Raw genomic sequence first — 24,363 nt, forward strand, 5'->3', positions numbered from 1 at the left:
TACCTTCTCCCCCTCCTCCTGCTGAGGACCAGGTAAATGTAAATTAGATTTATTCCCCCCCCTCTCCTTTCCCCAGTTCATGGACTGTTTCATGATCGGCCGGGACCTCGTGCGGCTGCTGCAGAACGTGGCCAGGATCCCCGAGTTCGAGCAGCTCTGGAAGGACATCATCCACAACCCCCAGGTCCTCAGCGCCCAGTTCACAGGTAAAGGAGAAGGTCCAAGGGCTCCCCAACTCTCTCCTGCCCACACACAGGGGGGGCAACCTCTGCCAGAGCCCCACTAGCCACGGGCAACTTCACACACACTGTTGGGCCCATTCCAAGGTGAATTGGAGCAAAAATCGTGCAGGGCAGGTGATTTTTGCCCTGCACACCCCGTCTGACCCAGGTGTTAGAGGAAACAGGCTCTTACAGCCCCTCTAAAGTAAAACACAGAGTGGAGTCCCCTTCTCTGGAGACCTTCAAGACCTTCCTGGATGCTTCTGAGTAACATGCTCTGGGCAATTTTGCTTCAGCAGGGGAGTTGGACTGGATAGTCCCTTCCAACTCTAAAAAAATTCAGTGAAAATTCAGTGAGACCTCAGGCCCTGCAGGTGCTGGTAGATCACAGAATCCCAGAATCTTCTAGGTTGGAAGGGACCTTCAAGATCATCTTGTCCAACCATCAACCTGACTGACAAAAATAGTCACCCACACAACAAATAAGGAGCATCATCACTAAACCAGACCTCCCAGCACTACATCAACCCGGCTTTTGAACACCTCCAGGGATGGGGCCTCAACCACCTCCCTGGGCAGCCCAGTCCAAGGGCTGAGAACCCTTTCAGGGAAAAAATGTTTCCTAATATCCAGCCTGAACCTCCCCTGGGGCAACTTGAGGCCATCTCCTCTTGTCCCATGGCCTGTGACTTGAGAAAAGAGACCGACCCCCACCTCTCTACACCCTCCTTTCAGGGAGTTGGAGAGAGCAAGAAGGTCTCCCCTCAGCCTCCTCTTCTCCAGGCTGAACACCCCCAGCTCCCTCAGCCTCTCCTCATCAGACTTATTCTCCAGACCCCTCACCAGCTTTGTCGCCATTTCTCTGGACCCGCTCCAGCACCTCAATGTCTTTTTTGTGGTAGGGGGCCCAAAACTGGATGCAGGCCTTGAGGTGAGGCCTCACCAGGGCCCAGTCCAGGGGGACGATCACCTCTCGGGGCCTACTCCCCACGCTGTTCCTGATCCAGGCCAGGATGCTGGTGGCTTTCTTGGCCACCTGGGCACACTGCTGGTTCCTGTTCAGCCCACAGGCCACCAACACCCCCAAATCCTGCCCAGCTTTCTTTTGTCTCTCCCCAGGTGTCCTCCAGCTCCTCCAGTCGCGAACTTCTCGCAAATTCCTGGCCTGTCGCCTCACTCCCGACATGGAAACCAAGCTGCTCTTCATGACCTCCCGGGTAATTCCCTCCTGCTCACCCCAGGGAGGGTCCTGTCCCATCGCCAGGGAGGAGGAGGATGAGGAGGAGGAAGCCACACATCCCTGCCCCATTCCCATGGTGGCACCAGGGGCACGGGGAGGGAGGGCAGAGCTTTACTGGTGCGAGTGTTTGTTGCTTCTGGAGTCTGAGGGGGAACAGGAAGAGGGAGAAGCTCCAAAATTGATGTCCACGGGCCCAAGGTGCATCCCCTTTTATTAAAAAACCCAAAAAGGGCTTTTCAGGAGAAGGTTGGCTGCTGGATGGTGGCTTCCCAGGGCGAGTGCTTGTCTCTGTGGTGGGTTATCGGAGCGGTGGCCGTTATTCCAGAGGGGCTGGGGGGGTTAACTCTTATCTGGTGCTCTCACATTGGGGCCCAGGAGCTCAAGCTTCCCCAGGGCCGTCTGTGCCCCACACGGAGCCGTCTGTGCCCCACACGGAGCCGTCTGTGCCCCACACAGTGGGGCATTCGGTCCCCTCCGCTCTGCTGAGGACATCCCAACATCTAAACTCCACACAAATGGCCCTTTTTTGCTTCCTTGGTCTTTTCTCCCAAGATGCCACCAGCCCCGGGGTGTCGGGGAGCGGGGTGAGAAGCAGAATTTGCCCCAAGAGGCAGCTGGGAGGATTCCAACCCTGGTCCCAGCAGCTTCTTTGTGAAATTTGGGGCAAAACCTCCTGTTTTTCCCCTTCCCATCAGGTCCGGTTTGGCCAGCAGAAACGGTACCAGGACTGGTTTCAAAGACAATACCTGTCCACCCCGGACAGCCAGTCCCTGCGCTGCGACCTCATCCGCTACATCTGTGGGGTGGTCCATCCTTCCAACGAGGTGCTCAGCTCCGACATCCTCCCGCGCTGGGCCATCATCGGGTGGTTGTTGACCACCTGCACGGTGAGACATCCTCCACCACCACCCCAAAAACCGGTCATCTTCGTGGTCCACCCAGTCCCCTCCGTCGCAAGGGCAAGGGGGTGACCTGCTGATGGCAACCTCTGCCGTGAGGACAGGCTGAGAAGGTTGGGGGGGATCAACCTGGAGAAGATAAGGCTCCAGGAAGACCTTGGAGCCCCTTCCAGTCCCTCAAGGGGCTCCAGGAAAGCTGGGGGGGGACTCTGGATCAGGGAGGAGAGCAATAGGATGAGGAGGGAGGGTTTTAAGCTGAAAAAGGGGAGATTGAGGTTAGATTTTGGGAAGCAATTCCTTATTTTGAGGGTGGTGAGAGCCTGGCCCAGGTTGCCCCGAGAAGCTGTGGCTGCCCCATCCCTGGAGGGGTTCAAGGGCAGGTTGGAGGGGGCTTGGAGCAACCTGGGCTGGTGGGAGGTGGCCCTGTCCGGGGCAGGGGGTGGCACTGGGTGATCTTTAAGGTCCCTGCCAACCCAAACCATTCTGTGATTCAGCCTGGAGAAGAAAAGGCTCCAGCAAGACCTTGGAGCCCCTTCCAGTCCCTCAAGGGGCTCCAGGAAAGCTGGGGGGGGACTCTTGATGAGGGAGGGGAACAATGGGATGAGGGGGAAGGGTTTTAAGGTGAAAAAGGAGAGATTGAGGTTAGATTTTGGGAAGGAATTCCTTATTTTGAGGGTGGTGAGAGCCTGGCCCAGGTTGCCCCGAGAAGCTGTGGCTGCCCCATCCCTGGAGGGGTTCAAGGGCAGGTTGGAGGGGGCTTGGAGCAACCTGGGCTGGTGGGAGGTGCCCCTGTGCATGGAACTAGATGATCTTCAAGGTCCTTTCCCACCCAAACCATTCCAGAGGCTGGGATGAGGTATTTGCTGGCTGGGCTGAAGGAGGGAGTTGCGGAGCAGCCATTAGGACGTCAGCCTTTACGTGCTCTGGATTTTACTCCTGGCTCTGCTGCACGTTGGGTCCTTTGGGATCTGCTTTCCCTCCAAAAACCTCACCTTCTCACGTTCGCCTTGTCAAGCCTGATTTATGATTTAGGTTTAGGGCCCTTCTACAAGGCGTGGGGCCCCCCCTGTCCCTGTGGGGTGCAGGAGATGCTTCGTTCCAGCCTCCTGGCTTCCCCTCTCCCCTCCCGGGCTGTTGTCCCTTGTCCCACCCAGAAGCTGTGGAGGGAACTGTTGCTGTTGCCCATAAACACGTCATAAATAACACCAAGGGACGTGAGGAGCCAAATTAGACATGATTCAGGCTTGTAGCCACGCGGCTTGTGTCTCCCATTCCAGGGTGCCCCCTCTGGGTGCTGCCCTGGTGGGATCCCCTTCCAAAACAGGCAGATTTGGTCAAGAATTTGTGTTCCCCCACTCTGAAAACTCACTTTTTCACAGCAGCAGTGGGTCCCTGGGGGGGGGTTCACCAGCTCTGCCCCATCTTCTTGGTGGGAAGAGTGTGGTTCCCCAGTTCCTTGCTGCAGCAGAGCCTGGAGTGTGGGGTTTGAGAGGGGCTGGAGGCTCAGCACTGGATTTATAAGCCAATTTATTGGGATTTGGGGTTTTTTTTTCCTTCTCCAGTCCAACGTTGCTGCTTCAAATGCCAAACTGGCCCTATTTTACGACTGGCTCTTCTTCAACCCTGAGAAGGACAGCATCATGAATATAGGTACCTCACGGGGAGCTGGGGGGGGGAAGTTTCTCTGAATGGGAAGGGGTGAACGCTTTCCAGAGTAGAGGAAAAGTGGGATCTGGTGGGGAAAAGCCCAACAGATTCATCTCCAAAGGGCTTCAGTTCCTTCCCCTGATCTGAACTCCTGGGATTTGCTGGTTTTGTGGGTTTCATACCTGTGGCAGCAGCAAAAAGTCTTCCTTGAGATCCTGGGCTGGTCCCAGAGCATCTCTCCCTGTCCCCAGGGAGGGACTGGTACAACTGGGGGCACAACTGGGAGCTCCTGCCTGTGGGGAAGTTGCATCTGGCCATGGTTTGAAGCCTTATTTAGGAGTAGGATGAGGACAATAGTGTGTTCAAGCCAAAAGAAGGGGGTTCCCTCTGCTCTCCGGGGGCAAAAGGCTGGGTCTGCAGGGAAAAATGTGGGGGGCACAGGGGGTGTGGGCATCTCTGGGGGGGTCTCAGGACTCTTTCTCCTTCCAGAGCCTGCCATTCTGGTGATGCATCACTCCATGAAGCCTCACCCTGCCATCACCGCCACGCTGCTGGATTTCATGTGCCGGGTGAGCCCCCCACCCCCCATCTCCCCCCCCCTTCTCTCTCCGGGGAATTTCTGGCCTTGACGAATGAATTTTGGGGCCACACTGTCCCTCTGCCACCAGTGGGACCCAGAAAAACCCTCAGGAGGGTCAAAGGAGGACGGTGTAGAAGGAAAGAGCAGCATTTTCATCTGTTGGCACCAAAAGAGAGCTGGTTGCTCTAGGGGGGGGGCTTCTTTTAGCCCTGGAGGGCTTCTTTTAGCCCTATGGGGGGCTTGTTTCAGCCCTGGGGGGCTTGTTTCAGCCCTGGGGGCTTGTTTTAGCCCCAGGGGCTTCTCTGTGGTGCAGGGGAGTGGAAATTCTCCATCCAGGAGATGGTCCCTTAGGAATTCCAGCCCGGTCCTTCATCCGGTCTCTCCTCCAGGAGCTCCCCACAACGTAGGTCGGTGTTTTTCCTCCTCTGTTTTTCCTCCTCTCCCAGGAAAAGCCCAGAGCAGCCCAAGCAGTGAAGCTTCCCAACTCCTGGCTCTCTGCCTGAGGGCAGGAATTGTCACACTGGCTCAGGGAACACAGGTCTCTTCACTCCCCAGAGAGTATTGGGACAACCACCCCCTGCCTCTCCGTCCAGCAGGAAGGGAATTTCATGAATCACAGAATCACAGAATCTTCAAATTTCATGAATCACAGAATCCCAGAATCTTCTAGGTTGGAAGCGACCTTAAAGATCCGCTTGTCCAACCGTCAACCTGACTGACAAAAATAGACCCCCCCACAACAAACAAGGAGCATCATCACTAAACCAGACCTCCCAGCACTACATCAACCCGGCTTTTGAACACCTCCAGGGATGGGGCCTCAACCCCCTCCCTGGGCAGCCCATTCCAACGGCTGAGAACCCTTTCAGGGAAAAAATTGTTCCTAATATCCAGCCTGAACCTCCCCTGGGGCAACTTGAGGCCATCTCCTCTTGTCCCATGGCCTGTGACTTGAGAAAAGAGACCGACCCCCACCTCTCTACCCCCTCCTTTCAGGGAGTTGGAGAGAGCAAGAAGGTCTCCCCTCAGCCTCCTCTTCTCCAGGCTGACCCCCCCCAGCTCCCTCAGCCTCTCCTCATCAGACTTATTCTCCAGACCCCTCACCAGCTTTGTCGCCCTTCTCTGGCCCCGCTCCAGCACCTCGATGTCTTTTTTGTGGGAAAGGCCCCAAAACCGGATGCAGGCCTTGAGGTGAGGCCTCACCAGGGCCCAGTCCAGGGGGACAATCACCTCTCGGGCCCTACTCCCCACGCTGTTCCTGATACAGGCCAGAATCCCTAGAACCAGTGAGGCTGGAGCAGGAAAATAACATCATCTCGCTGCCCCTTCTTCAAAATCAAAAAAATAACCCCCCAAAAAAGCTATTCCCTCTTCTTTTATGGTTTTTTTTTCCACATTCCTCAGTGGTCTGTTCTGTCCCGAGCCCCTTGATTGCGAAACAGCCTCATTATCTTCCAGCAGCCCTTTTAACCCCCCCCTCACCTATCCTAAATTAAGGAGGGATTTTCCCCTTCGCTGCTGGGCCAAGAGCAGGATCAGGCACAACCCCCTGCAGACACTCAACCAAATTATTCCCCTCTTAAAACCAGCCACCGAGGGCTTTGGCAGGTCCTCAAGGTCTCTTGATACATCCAGGGCCCACATGTCATTCCTTCATGTCTTCAAGTCTTCCCAACTCCGCAAAGAAATCCCAAAATGGGAGGATTAGTAGGAAAAAAGCTTCTGAATCGGTCCCTTTGGTACCTCATGAGATGTTTGGCCCAGTCTCGTGCCCTGGGGGCAAGTGGAATCTCCACTGCAGCTGGGGGGACAAGTGGGACCCATCATCTCCATCCACTTCAAAGGAGAGTCCTCCCTGGGGGAGCTGCTCCTGCCCCTCCGTCCTTAGGAACGCGGTGCCAAGAGTTGGGAAAGTGGTGCCAAGAGTGACTGGTTCCAGTAACTTGGTCCCAGGGAGGGACGATGGGGGTTTCTTGGAAGCGGGGTCTTTCCGTGGCAGGAGAAAAGCCACTTGCATCACTCTCCTCCCTCGTGCCCTCCTCTGTGTCCTCCCGTCCCCGGGCTGTCCCGCTCCAAGCGCCTGGTTTCTGGCAGAAGAATTAGGTGGAAGGTTCCTGGGATGACCCAGATTTCAGGGAGGAGTCCTCTCCCTCCCTCCAGAAGCAGAGGATTGTGCTTGGACAGAGCTGAAGGCTTTTAGGGTGCCCTTCTCCTATTCCCCCTTCTCCTGCAGCTCTTGAGCATGGTCCTCAGAAGCCCTGGAGCTTCTCACAGCTCCCAAGGCAACGTCTTGCGTGTTTTTCTCATCCCTGGGAGATGCACCAGCTCGTTCTCCAGGGTGGAGAACCCAAAGGCATGGGCCAGTCAGCCCCATCAGCCTTCCAGTCCCTAAAGGGGCTCCAGGAAAGCTGGGGGGGAATCTTGATGAGGGAGGGGACAAGGGGGAAGGGTTTTAAGCTGAAAGAGGGGAGATTTTCAATGAGATCTGAGGAAGAACTTCTTTGGTATGAAGGTGGTGAGATCCTGGCCCAGGTTGCCTGATGGGACAAGGGGGAAGGGTTTTAAACTGAAAGAGGACAGATTTAGGTGAGATCTCAGGAAAAAATTCTTTGCTCTGCTTTGTTGGGTAGGTGTCCCTGGATGGAACTGCATGATCTTCAAGGTCCCTTCCCACCCAAACCATTCCATCCCATCTTGGAGAGCTCTCCTGCTTCCCCTCTTGGTCAAGAGCATCTGGGATGTGGTGCTGGAGTCAAGGGTGACCCAAGGAGCTGCTCGATGGTCGTAGGTGGTCCTGGCCGACACAGACCCGATGGTTGGCAGCAGAAGGTTTGGTGGCACTAACCATGGTCCTTCTCCTCTTTTCAGATCATTCCCAACTTCTACCCCCCTCTGGAGGCTCACGTCCGACAAGGTGTCTTCAACTCTCTCACCCACATTGTGGAGAAGCGAGTCCTTGCGTAAGACAGCCCTGAATTTTACTACATTTTATACATTTATACATACTACAATTTATACATTTATACAGCTGCTGGGCACCAGTTCTCCTGGGTCTCCCCAGCCTGGTCAAAGTGACCTCCAAGCTCTGTGAGAGCTTCAGAGAACGTTTGTGTTGTGTATGAACCATGGAAGAAGCCATAGTTGCGTCTTCATGGCGCTGGGGCTTCTCCTGAGAGCTGTTCCTTGAAGGAAGGGAAATAAAAAAAGGTTAAGAAACCTACAACAACTCCACTTCAGATGGTTAGAAATGTCCCCAAGCCCTGAGCTGGATGGAGCAGCCTCTCTCGTGGTGCTCCAGCAGCCACGTTCTCCTCCCAGGAGGCAAAACTCCTTCTGGTGACCAAGTGGGGGAAGCCCAGGAGCTGCAGGGAGGAAGGTGGCACCTCGTAGCTCGTGGGCCGTGAAGCCCTGACGTGAGGGAGATGATCCCCTCACGTGTCCACGAGGTGAAATGATGCAGCAGGACCGTGGGCCGTGAAGCCCTGACATGAGGAAGAGGATCTCCTCGTGTGTCCACGAGGTGAAATGATGCAGCAGGACACCACGTCCTGGTTTTTTATCCTCATCCCTTTCCCTTCCTACCCCCCAACGCCGCAGACATCTGGCCCCTCTCTTCGACAACCCCAAGCTGGACAAAGAGCTCCGTGCCATGTTGAGGGAGAAGTTCCCAGAGTTCTGCAGTTCACCCTCACCCCCCATCGAAGGTAGGGAGCGGGGTGGGAGGCTGGGGGAGGCCCTTTCCCACTTTTTCCTGATTTTCCTGCAGGAATAGCAGCCCTTGGGGAGGGTCAGACCCAGACTCCGGGGAGAAGAGGGCTCTGGGTGCTCCTCTTTATGGGTGGTTGTTGGTGTCCCTTCATCTGAGCCTTGCTCTGCGCTGAAGATGCCCATTATTTCTCTCCCTGCTCCAGAGAGGCTACTTAGCCTTTCTTCTCTGGAGGTTAATTGATGAATGTAATTAGGTTAAACGAAGAGCAAGCGTGTCTGACCTTGTATTTAACGGGAGAAGCTCTGCTGCTTGGCCAGACCTGCCCAAGGACTGGAAGCCCATCTGCTTTTCTTCTGGCACCAGTTGCTCCAGCTGAAGGGACCCACCCAACCCTCAAACCCTGCTCTTCCCCGGGCTCCTCGTGGAGCTGGAGGAGCTTTTTCTCTGCTCGGGGACTCGGGTTCTGCTCTTGGCCTGGGCGAGGGGTGAAGCACGAAGCTTCTTCAGGTGGAGAATGGTCCACACTTGGCCATTGGGTGGGGGTGGTTGAATGGAGTCACTGGGATTGCCCATCTCCAGCTTGAGTTTTCTGGGGTCCATCACTTGCCCAGAGTCTTTTTTTTGGTCCCTTCTCAAAGCACTTTGACCCTTCTCAAAGCACTTTGACCCTTCTCAAAACACTTTTTTCTCCTTGTTGGAGCCCGTTTAGGGGTAGAGGGGACTCATAGGAGGTGGGTCCTGCCACCCGAGGAGCCACCATGACCCCCCTTTCCCTCCCGTCCCCCAGTCAAAATCGAGGAACCCGTTTCCATGGAGATGGACAATCACATGTCAGAAAAGGACGACAGTTGCTACGACAACGCCGAGGCCGCGTTCAGTGACGACGAAGACGACTTGAACAGCAAAGGTGAGGAGAGCAGCCAGTTGGGTGCCCATGTTCTCAAGCCCTTCTGCGTCGCCTCAACGTGAAGAGCCGCCATTTTGCCCCCCGTGGTATCTCGGGGGGCACCTTCCCTTCCCGATGGAGGACCCCTCCGAAACCAGCTGTAAGCACAGCCCTCCTCAAAGCCCCTTTTCCACGAGCAGAGGGAATTTCAGCCCTCCTGGCACACCTCTTTCTTGAGATCCAGGTTTTCTTCTCCAGGAGAAGGTGGTGGGACCGATGCTCTGCTGCTTCCCAGTCCCTGGCAGCCAAACTGGGCGGATCTGACCCAAATCCGTGCCCAAAGGGAAGGGCTGTTGGGCTTCCTGTCCTTGCCTGGTTGTTCCCTAGAGCTTTAGACCCTTCAGACGTAGCGTTTTCTCCACCCCATGTGTCCTCAGGAGTTCCCAGTGTTGGGAATCCGGGTGGCAGACACTGTGCCCCATGGTTGGTTTGGGAACAGAATGTCTCTCATCCCTAATGAAGCTCAGGCCTCTAATTGCTCAGCCACACGGTTTTCATTAAGCTCTTAAAGATGTGGGGCTGACAGTGCCAGGGAAGGTGGTGGGACCGATGCTCTGCTGCTTCCCAGTCCCTGGCAGCCAAACTGGGCGGATCTGACCCAAATCCGTGCCCAAAGGGAAGGGCTGTTGGGCTTCCTGTCCTTGCCTGGTTGTTCCCTAGAGCTTTAGACCCTTCAGACGTAGCGTTTTCTCCACCCCATGTGTCCTCAGGAGTTCCCAGTGTTGGGAATCCGGGTGGCAGACACTGTGCCCCATGGTTGGTTTGGGAACAGAATGTCTCTCATCCCTAATGAAGCTCAGGCCTCTAATTGCTCAGCCACACGGTTTTCATTAAGCTCTTAAAGATGTGGGGCTGACAGTGCCAGGATCCCCTCTGCTCCCTCTCTGGAGCTTGGAGGCATCTCAAGATGTTCCTGGCCTTGATGGCCGGACTCTTGGGGGCTTCCTGCCGTGCTGGAGGGGCTACCCCTGCACTGGGGACCAGGATGGGGGACAGGACGTGACACTGTGCTGTAGCACTGTTTTAGTTGTCCCGTCGAGCCCTGCCAGCTCCTTGGAGCCACCAAGAGGGACACAGGCTCCAAAACCACGTGCGGAGAGGACTTTTGAAGGGGATCAACCACCTTGTCCCATCCCTTTGGGGGCAGCTTCTTCCAGAGCGCTTCTGCCTTGGCCCTGGAGCTTCTGAATTTGGTTTTTGTGGCCTTGGAACGAGCCCTGAGGATGAGGATAAGGGTGTAGAAAAGCCATGGGGGTATCTCAGTCCCAGAGTCCCAAAGAGACACCCAAGGTGGCTCCGTTTGAGCGTGTTGAAGGGTCAAGCAGAGCCATGGGGTTTGGAAACCAAACTGAAGGGGAACCACGAGCGTGGGGACACCCCTTCATTTGGATCCCATCCCACCTTCCCTCTCCCTGTCACACCTGGACCCGACTCCAAAGGGTGAAGGCAAGATCTGAGGCTGGACCCACACACTGGGGACACGTTGGGTGTCCTGGGGTGGCCACTGTCCTCCACAGCCCCCAACAAGGACAGGCTTTGCCTCTGGTGCTTCTTAGACGTTGCTGGTTGGGGAAACAAGACGGTTCCACCGTCGCTTTCTGCGTTGCAGGGAAGAAGAGGGAGTTCAGGTTTCATCCCATCAAGGAGACCATCGTGGAGGAACCTGTTGATATCACACCGTTCCTCGACCAGCTGGACGAGTCCCTGAAGGACAAGGTCCTGCAGCTGCAGAAGGGAAGGTTGGTGTCGTTTGGCTCCATGGGACGTTTGGGGGACAGAATCCCAGAATCTTCTAGGTTGGAAGGGACCTCAAAGATCATCTTGTCCAACCACGCAAGACCTATTAGTCCTCTGGATCAAAGCCTTTCTCTCAGAGCCTGTCTCCTGTGGCTTTTCCCCCTTTAACGTGGTTCCTGCAGGAAATTTTCGGGTGGATTGGAAAGGTTTTTGGGTTAAGAGCCTGGTGATTTGTCCTCGGAGCCGTCTCGAGCAGCGATTTGCTGGGGGTTACGGCGTTTCCCTGGACGGGGAAGGCCAAAAGCTCTGAGTTTCCTCCCTCTCATCAAGGAGGGGGGGTTGTGGCTGCCGGGAGGGGGGTGTCAGGACATCTCTGCACAAACCCCCCCTTTTCCCCCCAAAACACAGCTATTCCCCCTGTTCCCTGGGCTCCCCCCTCTCCCCGCTTTGATTTTTTTAGGGACCTTGGAATTACCTCCATCTAAAGGAGGTTTATAAAAAGCTCTCTCTGTGCAGACCTTGGCGCAGCGGGTTGATTTAACGTAATTTATGTCTCGATGTGCTCTAAGTGCATTTAATCCTGGGCTTTTAGGCATTTAATTTGCCTGTCTCACTGCAGACAACCTCGGGGCGCCGCTGGAAGCGTTTTCCCCCACCTTTTGGGGCTCTGCAACCTATTTTTGGGGTCGTGCCATCCTTTAAACCTGGCACCAGCACAAAGCAGAGCCCCCCAACCCCCAATTTTACTTTCTTGGGGGGGTTCCTGAGTAAAACCAGCTCAGCACAAAGCTCCTTAGTCCTTTCTCCGGCTCTATCTTCCTACGTAACTTGGATTTCCTCTTGTTTTTCTGTGCTCCAGCGATACGGAAGCTCAGTGTGAGGTCATGCAGGAAATCGTGGATCAAGTGTTGGAGGTAACAGGACCCAGGGAGCAGCGCCCTCGTCCCGGCTCTTAAAAACCCCCTGGGGCAGGAGGGGGCTTAAAAGCAGCCCCAAACTTCAGCTGGAAGGATCTGGAAGCTCCTTCCACGCTCTGTTTTGTAGAATCATACAATTGGCCAGGTTGGGAGGGACCTTTCAGATCTTCCAGTCCAACCATCAACCCAACGCTGACAAACCCACCACCAACAGACCCATCACCAACCCGTGTCCCTCAGCACCACGTCTGCCCGGCTTTTAAATCCCTCCAGGGATGGTGACCCCCACCACGTCCCTGGGCAGCCTCTTCCAAGGCTTCACAACCCTTTCCATGAAGGAATTTTCCCCAATCTCCATCCTAAACCTCCCCTGGAGCAACTTGAGGCCGTTTCCTCTTGTCCCATTGGGAGAAGAGACCGACCCCCCCCTGACAACACCCTCCTTTCAGGGAGTTGGAGAGCGAGAAGGTCTCCCCTCAGGCTCCTTTTCTCCAGGCTGAACCCCCCCAGCTCCCTCAGATGCTCCTCACAACTTCTTCAGACCTTTCTCCTTGGTCTCCAGACCTTTCTCCTTGGTCTCCAAACCTTTCTCCTTGGTCTCCAGCCCCCTCCCCAGCTCCGTTGCCCTTCTCTGGACACACTCCAGCCCCTCAATACCTTTTTTTTTTTGTTGTGAGGAGCCCCAAACTGGCCCCAACCCTCAAGGTGGGACCTCACCAGTGCTCAATCCAGTGGGACCATCACTGCCCCAGCCCTTCTGGCCACACTGTTCCTGACACAAGCCACGCTGGTGACCTTCTTGGCCACCTGGGCACGTATTCACCCCTAAATATCCCCAGTGGGTGCTCAACACAAGCCACACTGGTGACCTTCTTGGCCACCTGGGCACATATTCACCCCTAAATATCCCCAGTGGGTGCTGTCAGGTGGGATCCTGGGTGGGAGACACTCCCATTTTGACCCCGCACGGCTGCTGTAGGGTCTGCAGAGCTTCTGGGGGGCTTCTACGCATCTGGGATGCTCCTGAGCTTTGGGGTTTGTGCTTGGGGGGGGCAATGGGGGGGGGCTGCAGCCAACCCTGCCCAGCAGAAGAGCTGCAGATGTTTTCCAGGAGCTGAGTGTTGACGGGGAACCACATCTCCTGCCTCTAATCAACTCCCTTTGGAGTCAAGTGGCCTTTTAGCGGCCGAGAGCCGCTTCTCCTCTCTCCGGGGACGTGGGTCAGGCTGTAAATCCTCGTTTCCAAGTGGTTTTTGGGTCCCCAAAAGTGGTTTTTTTGGGGGAGGGCTGAGCTCAGTGAATTGCTGGATAAGTGGACCACAGCGATTGTGAAGTGGTTCAGAGCCAGACATCAATTAAGGGCTTGTCTCGTCGATGGACCGGCTCCTGAAGCTGCAATTTAGCAGGAAAATGGGTCCTGAGCAGCTCGGGGTCCATCCCCAACAGCAGAGACTCTGTTCTTGTCCCTTCCAGCCCCAGGAAGGGTCTGAGCTTGTGTTTTCTCCTCTCATTCCTTCTTTTTCTCTCTCTTACCAGGAGGATTTCGACTCGGAGCAGTTATCGGTGCTCGCCTCCTGCCTCCAGGAGCTATTTAAGGCTCATTTCCGTGGGGAGGTTTTGCCAGAAGAAATCACGGAGGAGTAAGGAGGCTATTTTATTTTTTTTTTTTTTTTAAATGGGTTTTTTTTGGGCGTCTCATCCTTTCACTTGGGCTTTTCCCTGTAAAATATTCAGCGCTTTCAGCCGGCTGTGCTGAAGCCAACAGCTTCCCCAGTGAAGCAACCCAGGGTTCACAAGCGGTCAGCCCGGAGCTGGTCACATCCAAGGCTGGAAGGAGACCATCTTTCTCCTCCCCACAAGTGTGGGGAGAACCTACAACCTCAGATCCTTGTGTCTGTTGGCTTCTGGTGGCTTCTTGTCCGAGCAGGACACATCAGGTCCTGAATATTCCATCCATCCCTGTAGAAACCAGCCCTGAACATTCCTCCTCCAGGATTTTGTTGGAACAAACAAAATGGGAATGGAGTGGGAGCTTCTGGGTTCTGTCAGGGGGATGGTTGCTGTGTCCTCCTTAACCAGGGCTGACCTTTGGTGGCCCGAGGACCACAGTGAGCAAGCCCCAGGGCTTTTTCCCCCCTCCTGTCGCTGAGGAAAAAGAGGGAAGGAAAGAAAAAATGGGCAGAAAAAGAAACGTGGAGCTCTGACCCCTGTGTTTGTCCTGTAGGTCTCTGGAGGAGTCGGTGGGGAAACCTCTCTACCTAATATTTAGGTATGTCTGCTCTGAAAAGTCTGAAATGATCTAATTAGGGTTTTCTTCTTCACTCCTTGGGTCTAATTCCACCCCCACCCCAAGGGCTGATCCCAGAATCAGAAGAGTTTATTGCTTCCTTCTGGCTGTGTGGCCGTTTGTTTAGTAGAAAGGCTTCAAAATACAGAAAAATTGCAGCTTGTGGCGATTTATGGAGGTCCCTGGGCCACCAGAGTTTGCTCTGGCCCAAGCCCTTCGTTGCTGCAGGTCCCTCAGGGGTGGGAGAGGTGGCCCCTGTGGCCAAGACCTGCAAGATGTCCGTCCTCCTCGTTAACGGAGGAGCTCGTGTGTGTTAATCCCCCCTAAAATATCTGCCTCCCCCCTAAAATATCTGCCTCCCCATCCCCTGCTCCCCAAGGAACCTCTGCCAGATGCAGGAGGACAACAGTGGATTCTCGCTGCTGCTGGATCTCCTGTCGGAGCTCTACCAGAAGCAACCCAAGATTGGTTACCACCTTCTCTACTATTTAAAAGCCAGGTAGGGCTTGGGGTTGGGAGGGGGCTGTGGGGAGGTGTCCAAGCTTCATCTTGGCTTCTGCTGCCTCCAAGAGACAGCTCGGTGTCGTTTCCACCACCCCCAGCCCTCGCTGGGGGGATGTGGGGCTGGTTCTCTCCTCTCTCTCCTGGTTCTCTCCTCTCTCAGAATCCCAGAATCTTCTAGGTTGGAAGGGACCTTAAAGATCATCTTGTCCAACCGTCAACCTAATTTTGACAAAACTAGACCCCCACACAACAAACAAAAAGCAACACCATCACTAAACCATCCCTCCCAGCACTACATCAACCCATCTTTTGAACACCTCCAGGGATGGGGCCTCAACCACCTCCCTGGGCAGCCCATCCCAACATCTGATAACCCTTTTGGTGGAAAAAAAATTCCTAATATCCAGCCTGAACCTCCCCTGGGGCAACTTGAGGCCATTTCCTCTTGTCCTGTCGCCTGTGACTTGGGAGAAGAGACCGACCCCCACCTCTCTACACCCTCCTTTCAGGGAGTTGGAGAGAGCAAGAAGGTCTCCCCTCAGCCTCCTCTTCTCCAGGCTGAACACCCCCAGCTCCCTCAGCCTCTCCTCATAAGAGAAGACCCCTCCAGACCCCTCACCAGCTTTGTTGCCCTTCTCTGGACCCACTCCAGCACCTCAATGCCTTTTTTTATGGTAGGGGGCCCAAAACTGGATGCAGGCCTTGAGGTGAGGCCTCACCAGTGCCCAGTCCAGGGGGACCATCACCTCCTGAGTCCTACTCCCCACACTGTTCCTGATCCAAGCCAGGATGCTGGTGGCCTTCTTGGCCACCTGGGCACACTGCTGGCTCCTGTTCAGCCCACAGGCCACCAACACCCCCAGGTCCTCTTCTGCCAGGCAGCTCCAGCCACTCATCCCCCAAGCCTGGAGAGTCCATGGGGTTGGTGGGACCCAAGAGCAGGACCCGGCACTTGGCCTTGTTGAACCTCATCCTGTTGGTCTTGGCCCATCCATCCAGCCTGTCCAGCCTCTCTCACCTGGTTTTCTCCTCTCTCACCTGGTTCTCTCCTCTCTCTTCCTCCTTCCAGCAAAGCCGCGGCCGGGAAGATGAACCTCTACGAGTCCTTTGCCCAGGCCACGCAGCTGGGGGACCTGCACACGTGTCTCATGATGGACATGAAGGCCTGCCAGGAAGACGACGTGCGGCTGCTCTGCTACCTCACCCCTTCCATTTACACCGAGGTAAGGGCCCTGCCAGCCCAGTTTGGGGGTGGTGGGGGGGCACAGGGCATCCAACTGGGGCTGAACTGGTTTGGATCTGAGCTGTGGGGCAATCCCCGGCACAAATCCAGGCTGGGTGGAGAATGGATGGAGAGCATCACCAGCCCCATGGCCAGCAGGGCAAGAGAAGGTTCTCCATGCTGGGGAGAAGCCCCCCAGTGCTGCCTCCAGTTCTGGGGCCACCACCATCAGAAGGACACGGAGCTGTTGGATGGGGCCAGAGGAGGCCCCGGAGATGCTGGGAGGGCTGGAGCCCCTCTGCTGGGAGGGGGGGCTGAGAGAGTTGGGGGGTTCAGCCTGGAGAAGAGAAGGCTCCAGGGAGACCTTGGAGCCCCTTCCAGTCCCTCAAGGGGCTCCAGGAAAGCTGGGGGGGGGACTCTTGATGAGGGAGAGGAGTGATGGGAGGAGGAGGGAGGGTTTTAAGGTGAAAAACAAGAGATTGAGGTTAGATTTTGGGAAGAACTTGTTTATTTTGAGGGTGGTGAGAGCCTGGCCCAGGTTGCCCCAAGAAGCTGTGGCTGCCCCATCCCTGGAGGGGTTCAAGGGCAGGTTGGAGGGGGCTTGGAGCAACCTGGGCTGGTGGGAGGTGGCCCTGGATGGAACTGCGCCTCTCTCACCTGGTTTTCTCCTCTCTCACCTGGTTCTCTCCTCTCTCTTCCTCCTTCCAGCAAAGCCGCGGCCGGGAAGATGAACCTCTACGAGTCCTTTGCCCAGGCCACGCAGCTGGGGGACCTGCACACGTGTCTCATGATGGACATGAAGGCCTGCCAGGAAGACGACGTGCGGCTGCTCTGCTACCTCACCCCTTCCATTTACACCGAGGTAAGGGCCCTGCCAGCCCAGTTTGGGGGTGGTGGGGGGGCACAGGGCATCCAACTGGGGCTGAACTGGTTTGGATCTGAGCTGTGGGGCAATCCCCGGCACAAATCCAGGCTGGGTGGAGAATGGATGGAGAGCATCACCAGCCCCATGGCCAGCAGGGCAAGAGAAGGTTCTCCATGCTGGGGAGAAGCCCCCCAGTGCTGCCTCCAGTTCTGGGGCCACCACCATCAGAAGGACACGGAGCTGTTGGATGGGGCCAGAGGAGGCCCCGGAGATGCTGGGAGGGCTGGAGCCCCTCTGCTGGGAGGGGGGGCTGAGAGAGTTGGGGGGTTCAGCCTGGAGAAGAGAAGGCTCCAGGGAGACCTTGGAGCCCCTTCCAGTCCCTCAAGGGGCTCCAGGAAAGCTGGGGGGGGGACTCTTGATGAGGGAGAGGAGTGATGGGAGGAGGAGGGAGGGTTTTAAGGTGAAAAACAAGAGATTGAGGTTAGATTTTGGGAAGAACTTGTTTATTTTGAGGGTGGTGAGAGCCTGGCCCAGGTTGCCCCAAGAAGCTGTGGCTGCCCCATCCCTGGAGGGGTTCAAGGGCAGGTTGGAGGGGGCTTGGAGCAACCTGGGCTGGTGGGAGGTGGCCCTGGATGGAACTGCATGATCTTCAAGGTCCCTTCTAACCCAAACCATTCCACGATTCCATGATTTGGGGACCCAAAGTCTTTGGGAAGAGCATCTGTGCACCAAGATGACCTTGGAGAAACCTGGGCTGGTGGGAGGTGGCCCATTAGACCAGGGATGGGACCCAAAATCTTTGGAAAGAGCATCTGTGCACCAAGGTGACCTTGGAGCAACCTGGGCTGGTGGGAGGTGGCCCATTAGACCAGGGATGGTCCCCGTGGAGATGGATCCTCAGCTCCCATCCTGTTGATGGCCCCACTAAAGCCTGATGGGCTCCATGGATGGTGAAGGTACCAACCTTGCAGCCCCAGATCCACCTCAGGCATGTCCTCAGCTCCCAGCACGGTGTTATCTGTGCTTTCTGGTTAAACTGGTTTGCTCTTCTGGAGAGGAGAAGGCTCCGAGTGGACGTGTCTAAGCCTGGGGGAAGCAGCTCTGAGAACAAATTCTTGGGTTCGATGAGAGGTTTTATGACTTTGAGCGCTCGGTGCTGAGGTGGAGCCAGCTGGACTTCACTGGGAGCACGTTCGGAGCTGGGGAGCCAAGCTTCTGCACCAGTCAGGTCCCAGATTGGTCCCAGTTCACTCAGTTTGCCTGGATCTTGGATTCTGGGATGCCCTCGAGCTCCCTGGCAGCCCAGTGCGGGCTCCAGCCTTTTATTTGAAATATTTACGGGGTGGAAAAGGTGCTTCTGAGGAGCATCCAGGGGGTTGGAGAGGAGGGAAGGGTGACCCGGGGCGCTCCGAGGAGACGGAGGGGTCATGGTTCTGCTTGTACTTTCCTCAAATTCCCCGGGAGGGATGAGTTGGCCCCGTTCCTCCCTCCTTCCTGGCTGGTTCAGCAGGAACATCTGCTGGACGTTGGGACCGTTCCTCCCCAACAGCTTCTCGGGGGCTTCGGTGGGGAAAGGGGCTCAGGGAGAGAACCTGGGGAGGGGGAAGGCAAAAAAAACCCCACACTGCATCCCATGGGGTGTCTCCAGCAGCTGGATTTAACACTCTGCCCCCCAAAAAAGAGGGAAGGGGAAGGGGTCAGGCTGTTGGAGCCCCCGTGGGCGTCGTGACCAGCAGAACGTCCCCAAGAGCAGCACGTCTGGCCAGACCCATCCAAACGCTGCAGCCACCACTCCTTGCAGCCAATTTTCCTGGCTTTTTTGGCCCAGGGTGTTGATTTATTTTATTTTTTTTTTTTTCTGGCCCAGGGTGTTGATTTATTTTGTATATTTTTTTCTTTCTTATTTATTTATTTCCTTGTGCTCGGCCAGCCAAAAAATCTAGCAAGGAGTAGGGGAGGGGGGGAAAAAATGGGGGAATTTTAACGGCTCGGGGCTGGCTGCGGAGAGTTGGTGGGATCATCTCAGGGATGTGCTGGGCATTATTGGAGCAGGGAATGAGGGCAGGAAACAGCCTCTCAACCCTCCTCTGGTGCTTTCTCAGCTCCTTTTCCCACTCAACCACTTGCCCACATTCCAGTTAGGAACCAGTACCGGTTCTGGTCCAAGCCTCGGTGAAGCCGCAAGGAGGAGGAGGAGGAGGAAGCTGTGTGTGTGTGTGGAACCTGAACTGAGGAGGAGTTTTGCTCCTGGAAACGGGAGGTTTTCACCACCTTCCTGTCCTTTTCCAAACCCTTCACCTTTGTTTTTCCTACCTTTTCCAGTTCCCAGACGAGACCCTCCGGAGCGGGGAGCTGCTCAACATGATCGTAGCCGTCATAGATTCCTTCCAGGTGAGGAAGAGAGGGGGCTGTTGGGGTGGGAGGCAGCAAATTTTTCAAGTTGGCACCACTTTCCCCCCCTTCCCAGGTGGTTTAAACCTGAAATGCTCCATCCATCCATCCATCCATCCATCCATCCATCCATCCATCCATCCAGGAGGAGCATCCCACCAGGGACGTGGGGCGGCTCTTGGGCTTCCTTAGGCCTCCTTGCCCCCCACTCTTGAGTAAGGCTTTGGGAAGAAGAGCCCTAAAACCTCTGGGTGTCTCTTTCCCTCGTGGTGGTGTGGGGTCAGGAGGCTGAATCGAGGTCTTGAGGGAGCTCCATCCAGGAGGAGCACCATCCATCCATCCATCCATCCATCCAGGAGGAGCATCCCACCAGGGACGTGGGGCGGCTCTTGGGCTTCCTTAGCCCTCTTTGCTCTCCACTCTTGAGTGAGGCTTTGGGAAGAAGAGCCCCAAAACTTCTGGGTGTCTCTTTCCCTCGTGGTGGTGTGGGGTCAGGAGGCTGAATCGTGGTCTTGAGGGAGCTCCATCCAGGAGGAGCACCATCCATCCATCCATCCAGGAGGAGCATCCCACCAGGGACTTGAGGGAGCTCCATCCAGGAGGAGCACCATCCATCCATCCATCCAGGAGGAGCATTCCACCAAGGACGTGGGGCGGCTCTTGGGCTTCCTTAGCCCTCCTTGCCCCCACTCTTGAGTGAGGCTTTGGGAAGAAGAGCCCTAAGACCTCTCAGTGTCTCTTTCCCTCGTGGTGGTGTGGGGTCAGGAGGCTGAATCATGGTCTTGAGGGAGCTCCATCCAGGAGGAGCACCATCCATCCATCCATCCAGGAGGAGCATTCCACCAAGGCCGTGGGGCGGCTCTTGGGCTTCCTTAGCCCTCTTTGCCCCCCACTCTTGAGTGAGGCTTTGGGAAGAAGAGCCCTAAGACCTCTCAGTGTCTCTTTCCCTCGTGGTGGTGTGGGGTCAGGAGGCTGAATCATGGTCTTGAGGGAGCTCCATCCAGGAGGAGCACCATCCATCCATCCATCCAGGAGGAGCATTCCACCAAGGCCGTGGGGCGGCTCTTGGGCTTCCTTAGCCCTCTTTGCCCCCCACTCTTGAGTGAGGCTTTGGGAAGAAGAGCCCTAAGACCTCTCAGTGTCTCTTTCCCTCGTGGTGGTGTGGGGTCAGGAGGCTGAATCATGGTCTTGAGGGACATCTCTGGGACACCGAGTCGCAGCAGGGACCCGGGAGGGGACGTGTTTGGGTTTGTCCTGATCCCTCTGGGACTTGGCAAGAAGCATCGCCGCGGCCAGCGATGGATGATAATCATTTATGGATAATAAACCCTTGGGCAGGGAGGTTCTTCACTGAATTTTTCGAGTTGGAAGAGATCATCTAGTCCAACTCCCCAACTCTTGGAGCTGTGGAGCCACGGGCAGTGTCACCACGGGTGATGTCACCACGGGTGATGTCCCCAAGTCCACGTGTGCTGGAGAGAAGGTGCAAGGGCTGAGATCGCCCCCAACTCCTTCCCCTCCCGGTGGAGGCTCAGGGGGCTAACGAAGGGAATTCCTCGTTAAAAGCCTCCTTGGAAGGAACCTCTCCCCGTGGTCACCCTGAAGTTGCCCTGAGCAACCCAAAAATAGCCGGGGGGGGGAGGTGGGCACGGGGAAGAATGCTGGGGCTGCGTGTTTCTGCCGTCTGGGGCTGGGCTGGAGCATGATCTGCTGATAACCCTTTGAAACTCGCCCTATTTATACCCCATTCCTGACCAGTCGAGCCTTTTTTTTTTTTCTTTAAAAACAAAAAAAATTTATTTATTTAATATTTTTCCCAGCTGCTTGGGGGCCAGGAACGCCTTCGCCAGCAAGTTTTCCTTGGCGAAGTCCCCGGGTTGGGGACAGGAAAGGTTTGAGTCACGATGCCCTGACCCCCCCCCCCCCCCCCCCTCCTCCAATTCCTTCGTTCCTTCCTGTTATTCTTCAGCTGTTTCCCCGCGATGCTCTGGCTGCTTCGGCCCCACGTGGGGGGTGAGTCGAGCCGTGGGGCAGAGATGGGGCAGCTCAGCCTGGTTTTGGGCTCCCTGCATCTCCACTGCACCCAGAGTGTGCATTTTGAGACCCAAAATGTGATCTGGCAGCACAGGAACGAGGAACAGGGTGGTCTCCAGCTCCTTGGGGGTCCTGTCCCCCCCCCCTCTCTCCGCTTCCACCTCTCCCAGGGCTGAAGGGGATGAGTCAGTGGAGGAATCTCCCGGTGTCTGGGTAGTGTCAGCTCCTGTCCTGCAGCCCAGGAACGCTCCAGACCCCCCAGTAAAGAGGTCTGGGATTGTCAGAGCTTTCCCAGTTGGCTACCGAGCCCTCCCCCCTGCCACCCCCCCCGGTGGCCTTTGTGCATCCATCAAAAAAAGAGCTCCTGGAGCAGAAGGAGCCAGGTCCCCAGTGCTGAACTGGTCTGTCTGGGCCCACTTTGCTCTCCAAACTGGGAGACACCATCCCCCTGGCCCCTCTAGGGATCTTCTCTCCGTTCCAGTAACATCTCATGTCTTCTTCTCCTCTTCCCAGTCCATCCCAGCAGCTGCCTCTCCCTGGAGTGGTTTCACCACCTCGGGGTGGGGGTCTCCAGGACCCCCCTGTTGGCTCCCTGCTCTTCATGTTGGCAGAGCAGCACCTTCTCTGCTTCTTTATTGCTCTAAAAATGCAAAGTGGGTTTTTTTTGGTCTCCGTAGCGTTTCCTCTCCCCTCCCTCCTCCAATTCCTTCGTTCCTTCCTGTTATTCTTCAGCTGTTTCCCCGCGATGCTCTGGCTGCTTCGGCCCCACGTGGGGGGTGAGTCGAGCCGTGGGGCAGAGATGGGGCAGCTCAGCCTGGTTTTGGGCTCCCTGCATCTCCACTGCACCCAGAGTGTGCATTTTGAGACCCAAAATGTGATCTGGCAGCACAGGAACGAGGAACAGGGTGGTCTCCAGCTCCTTGGGGGTCCTGTCCCCCCCCCCTCTCTCCGCTTCCACCTCTCCCAGGGCTGAAGGGGATGAGTCAGTGGAGGAATCTCCCGGTGTCTGGGTAGTGTCAGCTCCTGTCCTGCAGCCCAGGAACGCTCCAGACCCCCCAGTAAAGAGGTCTGGGATTGTCAGAGCTTTCCCAGTTGGCTACCGAGCCCTCCCCCCTGCCACCCCCCCCGGTGGCCTTTGTGCATCCATCAAAAAAAGAGCTCCTGGAGCAGAAGGAGCCAGGTCCCCAGTGCTGAACTGGTCTGTCTGGGCCCACTTTGCTCTCCAAACTGGGAGACACCATCCCCCTGGCCCCTCTAGGGATCTTCTCTCCGTTCCAGTAACATCTCATGTCTTCTTCTCCTCTTCCCAGTCCATCCCAGCAGCTGCCTCTCCCTGGAGTGGCTTCACCACCTCGGGGTGGGGGTCTCCAGGACCCCCCTGTTGGCTCCCTGCTCTTCATGTTGGCAGAGCAGCACCTTCTCTGCTTCTTCTCCGGTGGTCCCCGGTGTCAGAGGGTGGGCATCCCACTAAACCCCATTTTCTCCCCTCTTCCCAGTTGCAGGAACTGGTGTGTCACGTCATGATGGGCAACCTCGTCATGTTCCGGAAAGATTCCGTGTTGAACATCCTGAGTGAGTAACGCTCCCCCAGGAACCTCCAGGGGGGTGGAGAAGAAAGCAGAGAGGTTTCCTGGGTGTCCCCAAACCTTCCTGCCCCTTTGGGCTCCCCCAATTTTCCCAAATCCCTGGAAAGGGAGAAGGTGGAAACTTCTCCAGAGCTTTGGGGGAGGGTTGTAGACCATGGGCGTGGAAGAAGAGCCCTGGAGACAGCGGCTGCTCCGTGGTGTCCCCAGGTCTGGATTTCCTCCTGGAATTCTTGCCACGGCTTAAAGGATCGCTGCCCTAAACCAGCTCGTTAGGTTGATCCCAATGGGTTTTACTGGGAGGGTTTGGGAGCTCCTGGTGGTGCCAGGGGAAAGTGGGATAATCCCAGGCTCCGTGTGTCCTCAGCCCGCCCGGACCGAGGGAGGAGGGGAGGGAAATAAACCAGAAAGAGCAAAGTGCACCCAAAAAATCTCCCCCAGCCTCTCTGGGGGGTCCAGGGATGGAAACTTGTCCCACACGGTGTCACCTCCGCTCCCCAGTGAGGCCAACTGGGAGGGTGATGGCAAAAGGGTGGTCAGAAAGGTTGGAACTGGGATTTTCCTTCGTTTTCTCCGAATTTTGACACCCCCAAGAGGAAAAAGGTCCTCAGAGCACCCCTGACTGAACAGAATAAGCCCCTCGAGGTGACCCCCATCCTTTTGATGGACCCCAACCCTTTGGCCACTTGGAGGAAGAGGCTGGTGGCCGTGGTTTCCCCCACAACCTTCCTCACCTTTCCCCCCAGCGTCACCAGTGGGTCACCCAGTTCCCCTTGTGGCTTTTTAACTGGGATGGGGCTCCCATCTCAGGAAGCCACCGGCCGTGGGGCAGGGGAGAACCCTCTGTGGCTCGTGCCCAGTGGTCCCAGGTGGCCCATGGCCATGGGGTGGCTTCGGGTAGAGCCCACGTGGGGACCTCGGTGGCCGGGGGCCAACAAACAACCCCCCCAGCCCCCCAGGGAGAAGCCCCATGGTCCTGCTCCAGCTGCCCTGATCCAGCTTTGGTGTTACACTAAGCCTGTTAATTAACGAGCCTCGTTAATTCTCTTCCTCTGAGCTCCCCCAGCAGCTGCTGCCCAGCGGTCCCAGGTGGCCCATGGCCATGGGGTGGCTTCGGGTAGAGCCCACGTGGGGACCTCGGTGGCCGGGGGCCAACAAACAACCCCCCCAGCCCCCCAGGGAGAAGCCCCATGGTCCTGCTCCAGCTGCCCTGATCCAGCTTTGGTGTTACACTAAGCCTGTTAATTAACGAGCCTCGTTAATTCTCTTCCTCTGAGCTCCCCCAGCAGCTGCCCCTGGTGACTTCTCAGCTCTGTCACCTGAGACAGAGCCCACCCTGGTGCCACCCACCAGGTCCTGGAGCCCCTGCCCAGCCCTTGGCACATGTGGGTGCCCTTGGAACCCCAAAACATGACAGGATTTGGGGGGGCTCTGCCCTTCTCTGGGCTGGGGGGGTGGGTGTAGCTCTGGGCAGGAGCCACACGTTCTCCAGGAGCTGCTGGACCTCGTCGAGAAGTGGTGGCCGAGGTGTCCGTGGTGGCTCTGGGATGTCCCTGCCCTTCTTTTGGGGTGCCCCCCCCA

At 56.4% G+C, this 24,363-nt stretch overlaps 1 protein-coding gene across 1 annotated transcript in view; it reads left to right on the forward strand.

Annotated features, from left to right (window-relative positions):
• The window catches only part of INTS3 (integrator complex subunit 3), a gene marked incomplete at both ends in the record, with an annotated part of 59,835 nt that overhangs the window by 34,505 nt on the left and 967 nt on the right, over positions 1–24,363 (forward strand). Inside the window, 15 exons of the mRNA XM_014959391.1 lie at positions 1,341–1,438; positions 2,157–2,348; positions 3,923–4,010; positions 4,497–4,576; positions 7,456–7,547; positions 8,185–8,291; positions 9,084–9,203; positions 10,852–10,981; positions 11,839–11,893; positions 13,433–13,536; positions 14,121–14,165; positions 14,563–14,682; positions 15,757–15,910; positions 19,097–19,165; positions 22,696–22,775. Of these exons, the coding sequence (XP_014814877.1) occupies positions 1,341–1,438; positions 2,157–2,348; positions 3,923–4,010; positions 4,497–4,576; positions 7,456–7,547; positions 8,185–8,291; positions 9,084–9,203; positions 10,852–10,981; positions 11,839–11,893; positions 13,433–13,536; positions 14,121–14,165; positions 14,563–14,682; positions 15,757–15,910; positions 19,097–19,165; positions 22,696–22,775 (1,534 nt within the window). The remainder of the gene's footprint in view (positions 1–1,340; positions 1,439–2,156; positions 2,349–3,922; positions 4,011–4,496; positions 4,577–7,455; positions 7,548–8,184; positions 8,292–9,083; positions 9,204–10,851; positions 10,982–11,838; positions 11,894–13,432; positions 13,537–14,120; positions 14,166–14,562; positions 14,683–15,756; positions 15,911–19,096; positions 19,166–22,695; positions 22,776–24,363) is intronic.

This window comes from Calidris pugnax, unplaced genomic scaffold (assembly GCF_001431845.1).
Source record: "Calidris pugnax isolate Ruff unplaced genomic scaffold, ASM143184v1 scaffold436, whole genome shotgun sequence".
Classification (NCBI taxonomy): Eukaryota; Metazoa; Chordata; class Aves; order Charadriiformes; family Scolopacidae; genus Calidris; species Calidris pugnax.